This window comes from Rhincodon typus, chromosome 48 (assembly GCF_021869965.1).
Source record: "Rhincodon typus isolate 14 chromosome 48, sRhiTyp1.1, whole genome shotgun sequence".
Lineage (NCBI taxonomy): Eukaryota > Metazoa > Chordata > Chondrichthyes > Orectolobiformes > Rhincodontidae > Rhincodon > Rhincodon typus.
Window position 1 is genome coordinate 4,018,118 of NC_063379.1, and position 18,722 is coordinate 4,036,839.

At 46.1% G+C, this 18,722-nt stretch overlaps 1 protein-coding gene across 1 annotated transcript; it reads left to right on the plus strand.

Annotated features, from left to right (window-relative positions):
* The first annotated feature begins 39 nt into the window (after nt 1-39).
* Nucleotides 40-7,049, plus strand: LOC125488048 (protein PAT1 homolog 1-like). Its single transcript, XM_048620832.1, has 4 exons — nt 40-276; nt 1,440-1,531; nt 2,184-2,333; nt 4,925-7,049. Exons 1-4 carry the CDS (start codon nt 40-42, stop codon nt 4,944-4,946), a joined length of 501 nt encoding a protein of 166 aa, XP_048476789.1. The 3' UTR covers nt 4,947-7,049.
* Nucleotides 7,050-18,722: the final 11,673 nt, after the last annotated feature.

Genomic DNA, 18,722 nt, shown 5'->3' on the forward strand with positions numbered 1-18,722 from the left:
TTCCGTGCTGGATGCCCTGAAGTCTGGTTGGGACTAGTGATGGCAGCGGGATCTTGGCCACGTGCGGGCCTGAGGGAGAGTTTGTGCTGCCTGCCTGTGCCCTATCAAGGTGCTGCCTTGCCTTGTCTCCAGGTGCTACCCTGTCTGACTGAGGCCTGCTCCATCCTGATCAGTCGCCTCCCGTCCACTGCCCTCACCGAGCTCCTACAGCAGCTGACTGGATCCGGTCCATCTGGCCAACCTGGGAGCCACTTCCCGAACATCCTGCAGAACAAGGTAACGGCGCGGACTAGTGGGTGGCGGGGGTGCTGTCGGCCCTGGGGAGAACCGGCTGGGAAATGTGGGAATGGTCAGGGAGGAGGGAGACGGGAGAGGGAGTTTGGGGTAAACTGACACAGTAAGGGAAGACAGGTAGGAGGTGACAGGCTGGAGGATGTAAGGGAGGGACGTAGGGGCTGGAGGAGGTTCCAGAGATAGGGAGAGGGTGTAGGGGCTGGAGGGGGTTACAGAGATAGGGAGGGGGTGTAGGGGCTGGAGGAGGTTACAGAGATAGGGAGGGGGTGTAGGGGCTGGGGAGGAGGTGACAGAGGGAGATGTCGGGGCTGGAGGAGGTTACAGAGATAGGGAGGGGGTGTAGGGGCTGGGGAGGAGGTGACATAGGGAGATGTAGGGGCTGGAGGAGGTTACAGAGATAGGAAGGTCAATACTTGAGAAAGGATCTGCCCCACCAGGGGGTCAATACCAAATGGAGCGCTCTCTTTCTGGAGGGACAGGACTGTGATAGCAGTGCGCTAATTGACAGATTCTCTTTCTGAAGGGGCATTAACCCAAGCAATGATCTGCTGTGTCAGAGGGATGGAACTAGCCCACTCTTTGGGAGAAGTGTAGCAGAGTTATTGTAGTGTCGTGGCCCGTGTTGGTCACTCAGTCTCCCTGTAAGCAGGTTAATGGTCCCAATCATGTTGCTGCCTTCACTTCCTTGCTATGTACAAGGCAGTCTGTTATGGCAGTAATAGTGCTGAAGGATTTCGTTGGCCAGCTGGGCCAGCGATTATTGCCCCAATCTAATTGTCCCAGAGGGCAGTTAAGAGCCCACCACATTGTTGTGGGTCTGGGGTCACATGTAGGCCAGACCAGGTCGAGGTGGCAGCTAAAGGGCCAGATGGATTTTTCTAATAATCAACAACGGACTGGTGGTCATCATTAGCTTCTTAATTCCACGTTTTTGTTTTTTATTGAATTTAAATTGCACAGTCTGCTGTCGCGAGATTCAAACCCAGATCCTCAGCTCGTGATCTGGGTCACTGGGTTAACAGTCCAGCGACAATACCTTGAGGCCATCGCGTTTTGAGACACACTGAGCGTCTAAACGTGACTGCTTGGACGCAATCCTGCCTCTGTTTTCTGTCTGAATGATTAATTGCGAAATGTTTCACCAGTTCGGCCTGACGTTGTTCTACATGATCCTGAGCCAAGGAGAGAGGTTGCAGAGCTCGGAGGCTTCCAGCGAACTCATGCAGGACAACCGGTGGTGAGTTTCGTCCGGCCGCTTTGATATCCGCGTTGGTTCGTCAGTTTTCATTCCCCAGCCGCTTGTTTGATCCCATTGCCTGAGCCCGTCCAAGATGGAGCCAGACTGTGCTCCCACCTCGGCGTGCCATATCTAACCCAGGGGTGAGCTCAACCCCATCCTCCCCCCACCTCCCTTGCGACGAGTCCCAACTCTTAAGCCCATGCCACGGGACGGGAGGGGAGAATAAACAACGCTGCTTCTAGGAAATGGGAAAGCTTGTAACGGAAACTTGGAAAACAGCAGGCACGAGTCCTAGAATCAAGGAGGGTCAGATTCGAGAATCGAGTTAACAAGGCAGGATTGAAGGCACTCAGTATGATGACACGCGGCATTGCGAGATAGATGGCTGTGGTGGAAGTAAACGCGTTACAGTTATCACAGTGGAGATGTGGCGGCAGGGTGATCAAACCAGGAATGGATTATTATGGAGTGTCCCACATGAAGGAGAGATTAGCCATACAGAAAAGGTGGTGCTGACTGTGAGGTGACTGAGCCGGGCGCGGCCGTGTTTGAAAGGGCTTAATTGGGAGTTCGGTGATGGACTTTGTAACCTGTTTGTCCCTGGCCTTTGTGAAGTCTGATTGCACTCCCTTCTCTCCTTCCTGTCCAGGACAGAGCTGGTGTTCGCCGTGATCCGGGTATTGCTGAAGGTCCCACCGGCATCGTTGGCCAAACCGTCGTTCATGCCCACAAATCTCCTGGCGCTTTTCTCTCATTACGTTGACCGGCAGACACTGAACGCGCTTGAGTCTAAGTTACAGTGAGTATCAGACAGGAGGAGGGAGCACCACGCTGTGAATAGAAAGTAGGAAGCTGCTTTTCAAGCCCTACCTCAGGGTGTTCCAAAGTTGGGGATACCTAATGAATAACATTTACTTAACAAATAGGATCTGGAGTCGGCAGTTCGGCCCCTCAAGCCTGCTTGCCCATTGGTTAAAATAATGGCTGACCTCCATCTGCATGTTTCCACCCAGTCCCCCACATTCCTCAATTCCCTTTGTAGCCGGAAATCCATCAGTTTTGGTCTTGAATGGACTCAACAGCTGAATGTGCCTAGGTCCTCCAGGTTGATGGAAGTGGTGGCGTCGTGTGTACGTTTCTGGACAAGTAATCCAGAAGTCCCAGTCTCAGCGAGATAGCTGGTAGAAATTAAATTCACTGAGTAGATCGAGGTCTGATAGTCAGTCTTGGCAAAGAGTGGTCACAACACAATCATAGATTTTGTAGTGAAAGTCAATCTAGTTCATTCACGTCCTTTCTGGAAGGAAATCTGACGTGTGACTCCAGACCCACAGCTACTTGGTTGATCTTTCGGTGCTGTGTGTAATGGCCTCACAAGCCACTCTGATCCACGGCAGTCAGGGGCAAGTAGAGAATGTTGACCCAGACAGCGGTGCCTGCATTGCATTAAAGAACAAAGAAAAGTCACCAATTAAACCTTCCCACTCCAGCCAATCTCCACCACGCCTTCACGTACTCACCGACCTTGCTTTTAAATGTACTCGATGGCTGAGCGCCCATAGCGCTATAGGGTTGAGAATTGCAACAATTCTCCTCCTCATGTCCCCCTCAACTTAATTTCCCATCTAATTTTTGTGTCGTGAGCAAATGTACCCTTCCGAGTCATTTTTAAAAATTGTGAAACGTTGAGGCCCGTTTGGACTGATTCCTGTGGCAGACCATGTCTTCTTAATGAGCCCATTATGCCCACTGTCTGTTTCCTGTTAGCTGTCCATTCATCTATTGATGCTAATATATTACCCCCTGTATTGGTGAGCTTTTATTTTCCATGATGACCTTCGATGTGGCACCTATTAAATACCTTCTGGAAATCACAGGACAATATGTCCGCCAATTTCCCTTTATCCACAAGATATTACTTAAAAGAACGCCAAGTTGATTTTAAACTTGATTTCCCTTTTACAAAAATGTTGATTCCACCTGATGACTTTGAATTTCTCTCAGTCCCCGGTCGTAAAGTCTGTAATCACAGCTTCTAAAAAATTTCCTGTGACAGAAGTTTAACGAACTGGTCTCTAGTTTCCTGTCTTTTTGAATCAGACTTTCCCTGCTCTGACAACTTGCACAGTAACAGTTCCACCGTGATTGTTATTTCCTGGAGTTCTACCTTTCCCCTTCCACCTACCTTTCGTTTCCCAATTGATAGTTGCTTTTTGCTCTTTATCTGCATCATAGGGTCATAGTGCACGGAAATAGACCCTTCGGTCCAACCAGTCCATGCTAACTGAAATCCCAAACTTAACTAGTCCCACCTGCCTGCACTTAGCTCATAGCGTTCCAAACATTTCTTATTCATGTACTTATCTAAATGTCTTTAACACATTGTAACTGTACCCGCATCCACCACTTACTCTGAAGTTCATTCCACACACGAGCCACTCTGTAAAAAGTTTGCCCGACATGTTTTTTTCTTAAACTTTCTCCTCTCACCTCAAAAATATGCCCCCAGTCTTGAAATCCCCCACCCTATGGAAAAGGCACCCACCATTCACCCTATCCATGCCTGTCATTGTTTTCTCAACCTCTGTAAGGTCACCCCTCAACTTCCTATGCTCCAGTGAAAAACATCTCCGCCTATCCAGCATAAACCTTATAACTCAAGCCATCCATTCCCAGCAACCTCCTGGTAAATCTCTTCTGAACTCCCTCCAGCTTAATAATATCCTTCCTGTAACAGGGCGACCAGAACTGGACACAGTTCTCCAGAAAAGGCCTCACTAACGTCCTGTACAACCTCAACGTGACGTCCCAACTCCTATATCCAAAGGACTGAGCAACAAAGGCAAGCGTGCCAAATGTCTTCTTGACCACCCTGCCTATGTGCGATACAGATTTCGAAGAATTATGTACCTGAACCCCTAGGTCTCGTTATCTTTAGGTATCATCCACAGTGCAAATACCTCTAAAATCCATCTGCTATCTCCCTTATCTCCAATGCTCAATTCCCCAGACTCACTTTGAAAAGGAACAAAGCTCATTCCATTAACTTTTTTAAAAAAAAAAGTTATCTACAGAAATCCCTAACTATTTTTGTATTCCTAACGATCTTTCTCTCACACGCTGTTTTGTGTCCTAAACACCATTTTGTCTTTACTCTTCCATACAATCTGAATAATCTTCTGACTCCTCTTCGCATGATTGCCTGCTTTCTTTTTGTATTTACCACTATCTTTTCGTTTGACCCACAGCTGGTGAGTCGTCTGCTCGTTTCCTCCTTGGTTCCAATACCTGTCTTCTGTCTCTTCTTAAAAATTCCCTTGAACCTCTGGCCGGCCTCGATCGGTGCCATTGACCTTCCTTCTCTTCTGTCTCTTCCACCCCCCATGGCAGGTTGTCCGGGAAACCGCGGTAGAAGAGGGGATGCCGTGGAGTCGACATCAACCAACCGGCCGTCGGGCAGTACCATCCCTGGGTGGGCACGGTTCGCTGGTGACCCCCAATTTGGGGAGGGGGGGGAGGGGTGGGGGCGCGCAGCAAGAGCTGACGAGCGGCTTCCGATCCGACAGAACTTTCCTACTTCATTTTTCTAAGGCCCCGGATGGGTGGGGAGAGAGACGAGGAGGGTGGTGTGGATGTGGGGTAGTGGGGGGGAGTGGTGGGTGGGGGTGGGGCGGAAGTGCAGAGAAGCTGAGTCATTTATATACACCATCACTTCCCCAACCTGGGGTGGGTCCTTGCGTGCGCAGACTTGCAGCCAGGCTCTGTTGGAACTCCCTGTGCTTTCCTCCGCTGCTTGCCAGTTAGCCCCAAACTCCCCAATTCCCTATGCATTCACCTCCCAGTGCCCCCCTTTGACTCACATTGGCGCACTCTGACTCAGGGTCTGTTTGGCGGTGGTGTGGGGTGTTGGGGGGGGGAGGCGGGAGAGCGGGGCAAGTTGTTTGGGGAACAAGGTGAAAGGTGGGGGGGCCCATTTACCCCTGGACTCAATCTTACCTTTGTTTTTATTATTACCGTCTCAAACGGAACAGCAATGGAGATAACAGGGTGGGTGGGGTGTGCTCCCCTCCGTCTGTTTGACTCCCCCTACCTCCTGCCCACAACCCCCCCTCCCCTGGGTCTGTTTTCCGCAGCTTTTCTTTCACATGGTAAAGGCCAGGCCGTTCTGTAAGTGCTGGAGGTGATTGAGTGGGGGTGAGTGTGTGGAGCTTGGGTGCTGTAGTACAGTTTGGGTTGTCCATTCAAATACACAGCCCCAATGCCCTGCTCGAGGCCGAGTGGGAGATGGTCACTTTGCAAGGCTGGCATTGCTGCTCAATTGGGGATCTCTGAATTAGAAGGCATGTTCTCCCCTGCCCTCTGTACTGTTTGGGATTGCTCTGTATCTCTGTGATATGAAGCACGAATGATACTGGAGCTGCTTTATACACTGACTGTCTGTCTCTCTCTCTCTCAAACTCTCTCCGTCACACGTACACACTCAGATGCGCGCGCACACCCTCGGTCTGGTGCACGCACGCTCAGCTAGGCGCGCGTGCGCACATGCACACAGTCAGGCACACAATCTCAGTCATGCACACGCATGCGCGCACACTCTCAGCCAGGCACACGCACGCGCACATACTCTCAGTCAGTTGCGCGCGCGCATAATTTCAGTCAGGCACACATGCGCAAACTCTCAGTCAGGCACACGTTCGGGTGCACACTCTCAGCCAGGCGCACGCACGCGCCCACACTCAGCCATACACAGGCACGTACGCGCGTGCGAGCACAGTGTGATCCCATTCCACACGCATTCACATGGGTTTATGGTTTTCATGCTAAACCCATGTACTCTTCATCTCCAACAGCCGAGTGGAGGTCTTTGCACGTTCTGCCAACACCCTCCCCACCCCCCCACCTCCACGCGCTCAGAGTTCCCCATACTGGTGACAAAGACCTTTTGCTTCTCGAGTTTCTGAACAAACCTTCCTCAGTGAAGGGGGTGGGGGGGGAAGAGATGCACTTGAATTTCTTAGCTCCTTCCCCCCCCACCCCACATCCCAAATGCAACCCCCCATTAGGTCCATTACCTTCTCATGATGGGCACCCAATTGCTTATCGAGGAACATGAACTCTCTCACTTTTTAAGAAATGAAAAGTCGTTCAAATATATTTTAACAAGTTGCCTTTTTAAAGTCCCTTAAGTATTGGGTTGGAAAGATGTAGGGTTTAGCTGGTAATGAATCCTTAACCTCTGAGCTGTGTGTGTGAAGGTGACATTGGTTAAACCTAGGGCGGTATTTGCTATGCCCTCAAGCACACACAGACTGCACTGGGCTGTGATTCTGTTTTTTTTAAAAGTTTCTTTTCTTTCCCTCCCCCTTTCCCTGTCATTCTCCGTGTATCGTCTGCAGTGTGATGTTCATGGACACAGGGAAAGTGTTTTGCTTTTACACAATGTATTCCAGTTACGTTTTTAAACCAAAATTCAACCTTGTTGTTTTTGCTTTCATTAAAAAAAAACTATCTACAACTTGGGAACCTGTGGTGGTCTGTTGTACTTTTGAAAGAGCAACAGGATAGACTGAAATTGGGGGCTTTGTGAAGTGACCAGCTTGGGGTGAGAGAGTGTGTGTGGGTACATGTGAGAGTTTGAGAGTATGGGTGAGTGAGAGACTGTATGACAGTCAGAGTGAGACTGAGAGGTGATGTGTGTCTATGTCTGTGTTTTAAATATAATTCACACAATACAGACAGCAAAGTATATGATATTATGAGACATAGCAAACTCTGTTGCGCTCAGCACCTTCACAGGGTCTGCAAGTGTGGACAGGGCAGGGAACGAGGATTTTAATGTGTCACTGATTTGGTTTGGAAGTCTCTGCTGCTTACAGACAATTCTCCACATTATATTCCATCTGCCAATTCCTTGCCCACTCTGAATCTGTCCATAATCCGTTTCCAGCCTCTTTCATCGTCCCCACGGCTTTCCCTCCCACCCAACGTGGGTATTGTCAGTGACCCTGGAGACATTACACTTGTCCCCTTAATCTAAGTCAACATGGTACTTGGAAAGGGGCAAATGTGTTAAAAAGATTTTTTTCATTCATACGTTCCTACACTATAGGAATGTTAGGCTTGTTTTGCAGAAGCAGGATAAGGAGAACTCTGTTCGAAGGGATGTACAAGTCTTGATTAAGGTACAAATTCTAGAATCTGTTTAAAGTCACTGCCCTGAGATAATTAAATTTTGAGCAGTGTCTGGCTAACTCTCCAAGCTTCAAACAACTAGAGTGATAGGAATATACAAAAGGTCAGGCACTGAATTGTAGGTGTGAAGCTTTATTCAGAATCTGAGTTTTCACCTGGAGTCAGGCGTGTTTTATCCCAAGCCCAGGAATTTATAAAATGCCGCACTGACTGACTGTTACTTCACATTTTGCTTTTTCTATATGTTGAAAAGTATATGTGAAATTAAACACATCTCCTGTATGGGATAATTCGCTGCATGGATGTGTGTGTGTGTGTGTGTGTGTGTGTGGTGGTTCCTTCAGACACTTACCACTCAAAATAAAGCAATGCACAGGCTAAAATACTGTACTATACATGTGGAGCACTATGCATTCCTAACCTGCAAAACAAAATGCATCAGTGAAAATGAACAAAATGTAGGTCCAACATTTAGTACCACACAGCTACGTTTGTTTCTGTGGACTGACCAGTTCCATCTAGTGGAATGTCTCAGGACTACCTGTTCTGTACAGTATCTGTGACTGGATGGACCTCAGGATGGGAGAATTCGCAACAAGAGCTCACACAGGAGCAAGTGAACAATCCCCAACTCCAAACTAAAACTTTACGGTGGGCAAGGTTTGGGAACAATGTTGTGGGACAAGGCGAGGCTGGGAGAGAGGAGGAGGAGCTAGGAATACAACACAAGGAGGGACCGAGGGTGTAGTTGTTGGGGGTAAAGGTCACTTATACAGGCAGACCACAACAGGAAGTTTGTGGCAATCAATTCACTAAATGGTGTTAAAGTGAAATCACAAGTCATTCCATGTTAAGATGTCATTAAATCTTTGTTGGAACACACACCCAAAGTGTAACTCATCACTTGAACATAGAACATAGAACATTACAGCGCAGTACAGGCCCTTCGGCCCTCGATGTTGCGCCGACCTGTGAAACCAATCTGAAGCCCATCTAACCTACACTATTCCATTATCATCCATATGTTTATCCAATGACCATTTAAATGCCCTTAAAGTTGGCGAGTCTACTACTGTTGCAGGCAGGGCATTCCACGCGGTGGTAATTAAAAGTCTTGGTGAGGGAATTCCAATCAGGTAAAAACCAACAAAGAGAAGTGGGATAAAATTCCCACTGAGGATTCTAAAGTGAGGATCAATAGTTATATTTATGGTTTCACAATCTCAAATTTTATAGTAATGCACTCCCGCTGACAATCGCACTCTTAATTACATTTTCACAACCTCACACGAGCGCAACCTAATGCTCACACTTTCACACACACATTTAATGCATAATTACATACTCTCATCTCATTCAAACACTCACACTTACACATACACTCTTACATGCAAACGCACAAGTACTTACTCTGACATTTGTACATTCTCATACACACAGACTTCTATAATCAATATAACATACATAAACACAGTCTTGTGCACACACTCATCTCCACACTCTTTCGCGCACACACACTATGACACACACACCTATACAATCACACATGCACACAATCTAACACACGCTCTCTATCACACACATGCTCTTACCTTGCACTGTCCCTCTCTCTGTCTCTCATGTACTCTAACACACACTGTCAGGTACACGTGCAACCTCACACTTCTGCAATTACATCATTCCCCAATCTAACATACACCCACACTCAAACACACAGTCACACTCAAACTCTCACATACACACACACACACACACACACACATCTCACACAAACACACTCTGTCACTTCACACACTCATCCCTCACTTGGACACACAGATGTTCTCAGGCACACAGACCCACACGCATGCACACACACACTCACCCTCATACTCTCACTCATACTAGTACTGTTGCACTCTCATCTTACATTAATGTACACTCACTCTCTTGCAGGCACTTTCTCGACACATACACACACACACTGTCTCACACTCAGACATGCAAGCACACATTCACTCTCATACTCATGCACTCTTACATTTTCAAACTCATCTCAAAAGCTGTCCTACAACATAGAACATACAACAGTACAGCATAGGAATAGGCCCTTTGGCCCACAATGTTGTGCCGAACGTGACGCCAAATCTAAATAATTCCTTCTGCCTGCCTTTGGCCCATGTCCCTCCGTTCCTTGCATATACATGTGCTTATCTGAAAGCTCCTTAAACGCCCCTCATGTCTGCCTCCACCACTATCCCTGGCAATGCGTTCCAGGCACCTACCACTCTCTTGTGTAAAAAAAAATGTGCCCTTCACATCTCTTTTGAACTTTTTCCCCTCTTACCTTAAAGGTATGCCCCTTATTTTTAGACATTTCAACTCTGGCGGGAAAATAAAAGATTCTGACTGACAACGATCTATGCATTTCATAATTGTATAGACCTCTACCAAGTCTCCGCTCAGGAGAAAACAACCTGAGTTTTTCTCGTCCTTCCTTATAGTTCATACCCTCTAATCCAGGCAGCATCATGGTAAACCTATTCAGCACCCCTTCCAAAGCCTCCACATCCTTCCTGTAATGTAGTGACCAGAACTGAACACCGTACTCTAAGTGTGGCCTAACCACACTCTTATAAAGCTGCAACATGACATCCTGACTCTTGTACCCAATTTCCCAAACAATAAAGGCAAGCATGCTATATGCCTTCTTTACCAACCTATATACTTGTGTGGCTACTTTCGGGGACCTGAACCCCCAAACAGCATATTTGTTTGAGATGGGGCGAACCACAGGAGACTCCTGCACTACCTGCCTCCCTCTCCTATCTTTCGTGGCAGTAACCCATCTACCTGAGTGTATCTGTGGTTTTTCTCCCTTCCTCCAACTGCCATCCATCACACCCCCTAGCTTCTGTAACTGCCGCTCCAACCGATCCATGTGATCCGATAGGATTCTCAACCAAATACACTTCCTGCAGACATAATCATCAGTAACATGGAAATTCGCCCTAATGTCCCACATCCGAAAGGAGGGACGCATTCACTCTACCAAAGGCCATCTTTCCACCTCAACTATCTACAGACCCAGAAAGTAGCACATTCTTACTGCTCTAAAAAAAAACGTTGCTCCAGGCTAACTTAGTATCTACGTTTTATATTTTTAAAAGTTTAATCAAAAGACAGATCTCAATAAAACATATTATTTAAAAAGAACCCACCCTACCCGTTGTTGTAACTGTACAAAATAAACAGTAAGGTTACATTTTCGAAAAAGTCACTTAGCTGCTCCCTTGCTGTGAGCTCTGCCACATCGGTTTCTTCAAGGTCGGCTGTGAATTTCGCTGTTTGTTCATTTTTCTTTGATGAACTCCGATGTCCGGAAATATGGGAAATCAAACAGCAGAGGTAGTAGCTGTTCAAATTCAGTGCGAGGTCAAACAGCAGTGTAGGTTTCTTCCTCCATTTAAATCCCCTTCCAAGTGCATTGTTTTGATCTTTATTCCCCATAGTTCCAAAACGATGCAACAGCTTATAAAACAGTGATTACCGCTCCTCGAATTCAAAAATACCTTGAAAAAGGAGCAGCTCTTACAGCCACAATTTCTTTCCAATCCTCCATCTCGGATTACCCACAATCTTTCCTACATTACATTTTGTTCATATTTACTGATACAATTTATTTTGCAACTTAGGAACGCGTAGTGCTGCACATGTATGGTACAGTATTTTAGCACATGCATTATTTTAGTTTGAGTGGGAAATGTCTGAAGGAACCCAACTCTGACTCACTTAATACTAATTCTTATTGGAACCATTTCTTAATAAACCGGCAAAAATTATACACCTCAAATATTGCAAAGTTTACCGTATTGTTCTGTCCAGTTATTATCGTTTTTAAATTTATTCACCTCAATGTAAATATATTTGTTGTTCAATCAACTGGCCACATGAAATATCAACAGTTGATTCAATTTCCAGTCAATTTCTTCTCAATATCACTATGTCCGAGTAGTTAAGGGTGTAAGTGAGTGGGCTTTCTCCCAGCAAGTTTCATCTAAGGCAGAGTCTCATTATTATTGAAATGATTTATGCTGTAAATAAAGACTAACAGTGATATGTGTACCCCCCTGCATTATGTTTCTATTACTTAGTGCATGTTTTTCCATTGATGATATGGACCTGTAGATTATCTGGAATATTGGATCAATTGGTACATTCCTGATCCCATAGGTGTGGCTGAACAAAATATTTACTATGTATTAAAAAGGAAGAGAGATGTTGAATTGAACATAAGCCCCTTACAAAATAAATTTGGGGAGGCAGTTTCGGAAATGTCAGTGGGATTAAACAGATATTTTGCATACGTCGTTATGGTAGAGAATGCTTTGAACATTTGGCCCAACTGGGGACACTAGGCATGGCTTTGTGCAGGGCAGATCATGTCTTACTAACTTGATTGAATCTTTCGAGAAGGTGATGAAGGTGATCGATGAGGGTAGAGCAGTGGATGTTGTTTACATGGATTTTAGTAAGGCTTTCGACAAGGTCCCTCACGGTAGGCTCACCCAGAAGATTAAGATGCACGGGATCCACAGTGACTCGGCTGCGTGGATTCAGAATTGGCTTGCCTATTGAAGACAGAATGTAGTGGTGGAATGGTATTTTTCAGGTTCGAGGACTGTGACTAGTGGTGTTCCCCAGAGATCTGCATTGGGACCTCCATTGTTTGTCACATATATAAATGACTTAGATGAAAATGTAGATAGGTGGGTTAGTAAGTTTGCAGATGATACAAAGATTGGTGGAGTTGTGGCTAGTGTAGAAGGTAGTCATAGGATACTGTGGGATATAGATTAGTTGCAGATATGGGTGGAGAAATGGCAGATGGAGTTTAAACTGGGTAAGTGTGATGTGCTGCATTTTGGGTGATCAAATGTTAAGGAAAAGTATACAGTTATTGCAGGACTCCAAACAGCGTTGATGTACAGAAGGATTTTGGGGTTCAAGTCCAAAGCTCGCTGAAAGTGCCCACACAAGTAGACAGGGTGCCTTTTAAAGAAGGCATATGGGATGCTTGCCTTTATTGGTCAGGGAATAGAGTATAAGAGTCAGGGTGTCATGTTGCAGTTTCAAAAGACTTTGGTTAGGCCGCACTTAGAGTATTGCATTCAATTCTGGTCGCCACATTACAGGAAGGATGTGGATGCTTTGGTGAGGGTGCAGAAGAGGTTTACCAGGATGCTGCCTGGATTAGAGGGTATGAGGTATTAAGGAGAGGTGAGAAAAAACTCAGGTTGTTTTCTCTTGAGTGGCGCAGGCTGAAGGGAGACTAGGTAGAAATCTATAAAATTATGAGAATGGATAGGATCTTTGGTCAGAATCTGTTTCTCAGACCTGAAATGTCTAATACTAGTGGGCATGCATTTAAGGTGAGAGGGGGAAAGTTCTATGGAGACATGAGGGGCAAGTTTTTTTACACAAAAAGTGATAGGAGTCTGGAACACACTGCCAGGTGTGATGGTGGAGGCAGATACAATAGAGGTGTGTAAGGGACTTTTCAATAAGCGCATGAATATGCAAGGAATGGAGGGACATTGACCAAGGACAGGCAGAAGGGATTAGTTTCATTTGGCATCATGTTTGGCACAACATCGTGGGCTGAAGGGTCTGTTCCTATGCTGTACATTTCTATGTTCTACATTTTATCCCATTAACACTAAAGAATATCAGGGAGGAATTAAGGTCCATCACCATTACTGGAGACGTGGTCTTAGACAAACTAATGGGGCTAAAGACTGATAGGTCCCCTGGTGCTGATGGCTTGCTTCCTCGGATCCTAAAAGAAGTGGCTACATAGATAGTGGATGCATTGGTTGTGATTTTCCCAAAGTTGTTGGATTCTGGAGAAGTACCAGAGGATTTTGTGAGATATTATATTATGATTTTCTTTACTTACTCACTCACGTGCACTATGTTTACTATACTGGGTTTTCGTTCCCTCATCCATAAAACTGCGTTTTTGTAGTACTTTTTACTCTTACAAGATAAACTAAATTAAACATCCCTTCCAACCCATTACTGTTTCTTTGCACCTTTCAATTCTTATCAGCACCATGCTGCAAGCAGTGTTTAGACCTGTTTCTGTATCAAAGGCTACCCCTGAATAAGTGTTAATACCATAACCTGCTTAGAACAGTGCCATCCCTGCCAGCGTGAATCCCTAACTCACTCGAAACTACGGAAAGTTTATAAACCATCTCTCAGGATGCGAATAGGTTGCAGAACATCAAACAGTTTCCTCCATTAGTATGTACTTTTTAAATGCATATTAAATAGGGTCGCTACCCTCTATAAGAGGGTTTCTGTGAAGCTGCATGAATGAACATGTGGGAACTGTCAAAACTGGCAATAGTGTATGAAATCTCATGACCCAGTTGCGGGAGATCAGTTTAACATCCTCTGTATTTTTATTTAGTACATGTATAACTTCTCACTTACTTAGATCCTATAGTGTAGTATTTTTACCGATATGACTAACTTTAAAAAGAAAAGGATTAACACCTCTTAATTGTGCAAGTTCAGACCAGACGAGCATTCTAATCCCATCGGGAGTAACAGGCAACATTTAGCAAGTGGTTAAACCATCTGCTGCTTCCCTAGGACAGATGTCACACAAACTTGTGCACAATAGATACACTTATGTGACACCATAATGCTAAAATTTTTATGCATATAAAAATTGGGTATAAAAGAGGCTACTGTAAAACTGTACTTGGGATTCTCTCGCTGCTTTAAACTGTGCTACTGTGGCTATTTCTGCCACTCATGGATGCTGGCCATCATTGAACATGACCCCACAACTGCCAATGTGACACATGTATTCAAAAAGAGAGGGAAGCAAAAAGTCTGTAATTACGCGCCAATTGGCCTGATACCTATTGTTGGAACAGCATTGGAATCAATACTTGAGGAAGTAACAGCAGAACACTTGGAAAATCGTGATCTAATCATGAAAGAGAAATCACGTCTTACTAATTTATTAGAGATTTTGGAGGAAATCTCAACCAGAGGGGGTCAGAGGGGGTTAGATGTGTACTTGCACTTCCAGATGCCGTTTGGCAAGGTACCTCACAAAAGGTTAAGTCATAAGATGCAAGCTCAGGTGTAGCAGGGTGGTATGTTTGCATGGATACAGAATTGGCTGATGATCAGGAAACAGCGCATGTAGATAAGGGCTTTCTTTCAGGTTTGAAACGTAATCAGTTGGGCTCCACAGCAATCAGTGCTGGGACTGCAACTGTTGAAAATATATATTAATGACTTGGAGGAAGGAAGTGAATGTACTGCCAAGGGCACAAAAATAGACGGAAAGGTGGATTGCGAGAGGGACACAAACAGTTTACAGAGATATTTTGATTGGTTCAGTAAGCGGGCAAAAAGTGAAGCTGTTCATTTTGGGTTAGAGAACTAAAAGAACAGAGTATTATTTCAGTGGAGAAAAAGTGCAGAAAGCTGCAACACAAACGGACTTGAGGACACTTGATCATGAAACACAGACAGCTAGCACATAGGGGCAGCAGGGAATCGGGAAGAATGATGGAATGTTGGCCCTTATTTCAAGGGGTCTGGAATATAAGAGTGGGGAAGTCTTACTGTAACTGTACAAGATGCCAGTGAGACCCCATCTAGAGTGCTGTGAGCTGTTTTGGTTCCCCTTATTTAGGAAATGATATCATTTCATTGGAGGCAGTTGAGAGATGTTTGACTGAGATGACCCCTCTGTATGGAGGGATTGTCTCATGATCAAAGACTAAACATGTTGGGATTCTTCTCACTGGAGTTTAGAAGAACAAGAGGTGATCTTATTGAAACGTAGAGGATTTTAAAGGGGAAAATGCTGAGAAGATGGTTCCCCTCGTGGGAGAGTCAAGCACCTTAGGGCATAGGCTCAGAATAAAGAGACACCAATTTAAAACCGAGATGAGCAGGAAGTTCTTACAGAGGGTGGAGAGTCCCTGGAACTCCTTGCCTCAGAGAGCTGTGGCAGCAGAGTGCTGTGTGTTTTTAAGGCTGAGATAGATAGATTCTTGAGCAGTCGGGGAATCAAGGGATTTGTGCAAAAATAATAGGAAATGCTGTGTGAGGAATGTCACATTTGGGAATGTCAGACCAACTATCTTCCTTTTGAATGATGCAGCAAGCTTGAGGGGCCAAATGGCCCTTTCATAGAGTCATACAGCGCAGAAATAGACCGTTTGGTCCCACCAGTCCATACTGACCATAACCCAAACTAAATAAAAACCAAAAGAACTGCGGATGCTGTAAATCAGGAACAAAAACAAAGTTGCTGGAAAAGCTCAGCAGGTCTGGCAGCATCTGTGAACGAGAAAACACAGTTAACGTTTCGGGTCCGGTGACCCTTCCTCAGAACTGTGTGTAATCCAAACTAAGCTAGTCCACTTGCCTGCGTTTGGCCCATAACCTTCCAAACATTTCTTATTCATGTACTTATATAAATGTCTTTTTCCTATATCTTGTGATTTGTTTTAACTGCTGATTTTTAAAAATTGAAGTCAAATTTCTCCATTTACAACGGTGGGATTCGAACGCACATCCCTGGAAACTTGTCCCTCCTCTGGACTCTTGTTCTCTGATTTTGTTTCAGTGCTGAAGTTGGTTGGCTCGCCGAGCTGTTTTGTTGTTCCACAGACGTTTTGTTACCGTGCTGGGTAACATCCTCAGTGCAGCCTCTGATGAAGCGTCGGTGTGTTTTCCCGCCTGGTTTTTAAACTATGGGGTCCGTTGCGATGGATTGCCTCACTTCCGGGTTTCCTCCGCGGTGGAATGTATATGGGGTCGAGTTCAATGTGTTTATTAATAGCCTGCTTCGTGGAGTGCCATGCTTCCAGGAATTCTCATGCTTTTCTCTGCCTAGCCTGTCCCAGGACCTTGGTGTTGTCCCAGTCGAAGTCGTGGTTCTCCTTGTCCATATGGATTGAGATGAGTGAGTATTGGTCGTGTCTTTTTGTAGCCAGTTGGTGTTCATGTACTCTTGTTGTTAGTTTCCTTCCTGTTTGTCCAATGTAGTGTTTCTCGCAGTCTCTGCAGGGGATCTTGTAGATGACATCGGTCCTGTCCATGGTGGGGAGTGGGTCTTTAGTTCGGGTGGGCACTTGTCGTAGGGTTGATGTGGGTTTGCGTGCCACTCTGATGCCCAGCGGTCGTAGAAGTCTTGTGGTGAGTTCTGACGTGTTCCTGATGTAGGGTAGTGTGATGAGTGTGTCGGGGCATGTAGAATCTTTCTGATGCTGTTCCTGTAGGCATCTCCTGACCCAGTTCTTTGGATATCCATTATCCTTGAACACTTGGAAGAGGGATTCCTCCTCCTCTTGGCGTAGTGCCGAGCTACAGATCTACTCCAAAACCTTAGATTTGTTTCAGTGTATTAGCATAACAACATAAGAACTAGGAGCAGGAGTAGGCCATCCGGCCCTTCGAGCCTGCTCCGCCATTCAATAAGATCATGGCTGATCTTTTCGTGGACTCAGATCCATTTACCTGCGTTCTCACGGTATCCCTTAATTCCTTTATTGTTCAAAAAAAACTACCTTTTTTTTAAAAACGTTTACTGAAGTAGCGTCAACTACTTCACTGGGCAAGGAATTCCATAGATTAACAACCCTCTGGGTGAAGAAATTCCTTCTCAGTTCAGTCCTAAATCTGCTCCCTCTAATCTTGAGGCTATGCCCTCTTGTCCTAGCTTCACCTGCCAGTGGAAACATTCTCTCTACTTCTATCTTATCTATTCCCTTCATAATTTTATATGTTTCTATAAGATCCCCCCCTCAATCTTCTGAATTTCAACGAATATAATCCCAATCTTCTCAGTCTCTCCTCATAAGCCAACCCCCTCAACTCCGGGATCAACCTAGTGAACCTCCTTTGCACCCCCTCCAGTGCCAGTACCTCCTTTCTCAAGTAAGGAGACCAAAACTGCACACAGTACTCCAGGTGTGGCCTCACCAGCACCTTGTACAGCTGCAACAATAACCTCTCTGCTTTTAATCTCAATCCGTTTAGCAATGAAGGACAAAATTCCATTTGCCTTCCTAATTACTTGTTGTACCTGCAGACCTACCTTCTGTGATTAAGCAACTGCAAGAATTTAGTAGATTACTGACCATACCCTCTAAAGGTTTGATTGATAGTCGCCTGGACTAATAGGGGCAAAGCGTTTGTCCTGCGACACGTTGCCCTATCAGTTTGCTAGAGGGCGGGGCCAGGCTGCTGCCACGTCACCTCATGACGCGCAGGCGCCGGCTGTGACTGCGTGTATATTTCCCTCCAATGGTCATCCGGAGAGTCCATGGCGCTCCACCAATGGCAAGGCGGGAGTGACGCGTCTGTTCGGTCCCACCTCCCCTGAACGGGCACCGCCTCCTTCCAAATACGACCCACCCAACACGCAACGCCATGACCTCACCTCGTCCTTTGATGGACGTGAGATGTTGACCAACGGGAGGGCGCCAGAGGCGGGACCAGATCATTGACTGATGGTACGCTTTGCCGAGGGACTGTCAGACGCCCGTAGGTTGACCAATCAGCAATGGAATCCGTGCACCATTTTCTGATCGACATTCATTACAGCCAACGAGACGACGAATATTGGGGATTGTGGCCGGGTGGGTGGATCAGGCGTATGATTAACGTATAAATTGCCCAATAGAGGTGGAGTGCCTGTCTCAGCGCTGATGGCTGACCAATCGGCGAACTAAGCCGTGTCCCCAACCCCCTGACCGACAGTTGTTCTAACCAACCAGAGAACGGGAACGGTGGACGCCATCGGAGGGCGGAACCGGAGCCTTGATGGGCCGTCGGCCGCGCCAATGGGCCGCGAGAGGCGGACACCATGCACGCCGACGGACGGACATTTTGACCAATTAACCACCGGGACCTTTGACGGACGGAGGTTCTAACCAACAGGCAGGCCGAAACCTTTGTGGGGGGGGGGGGG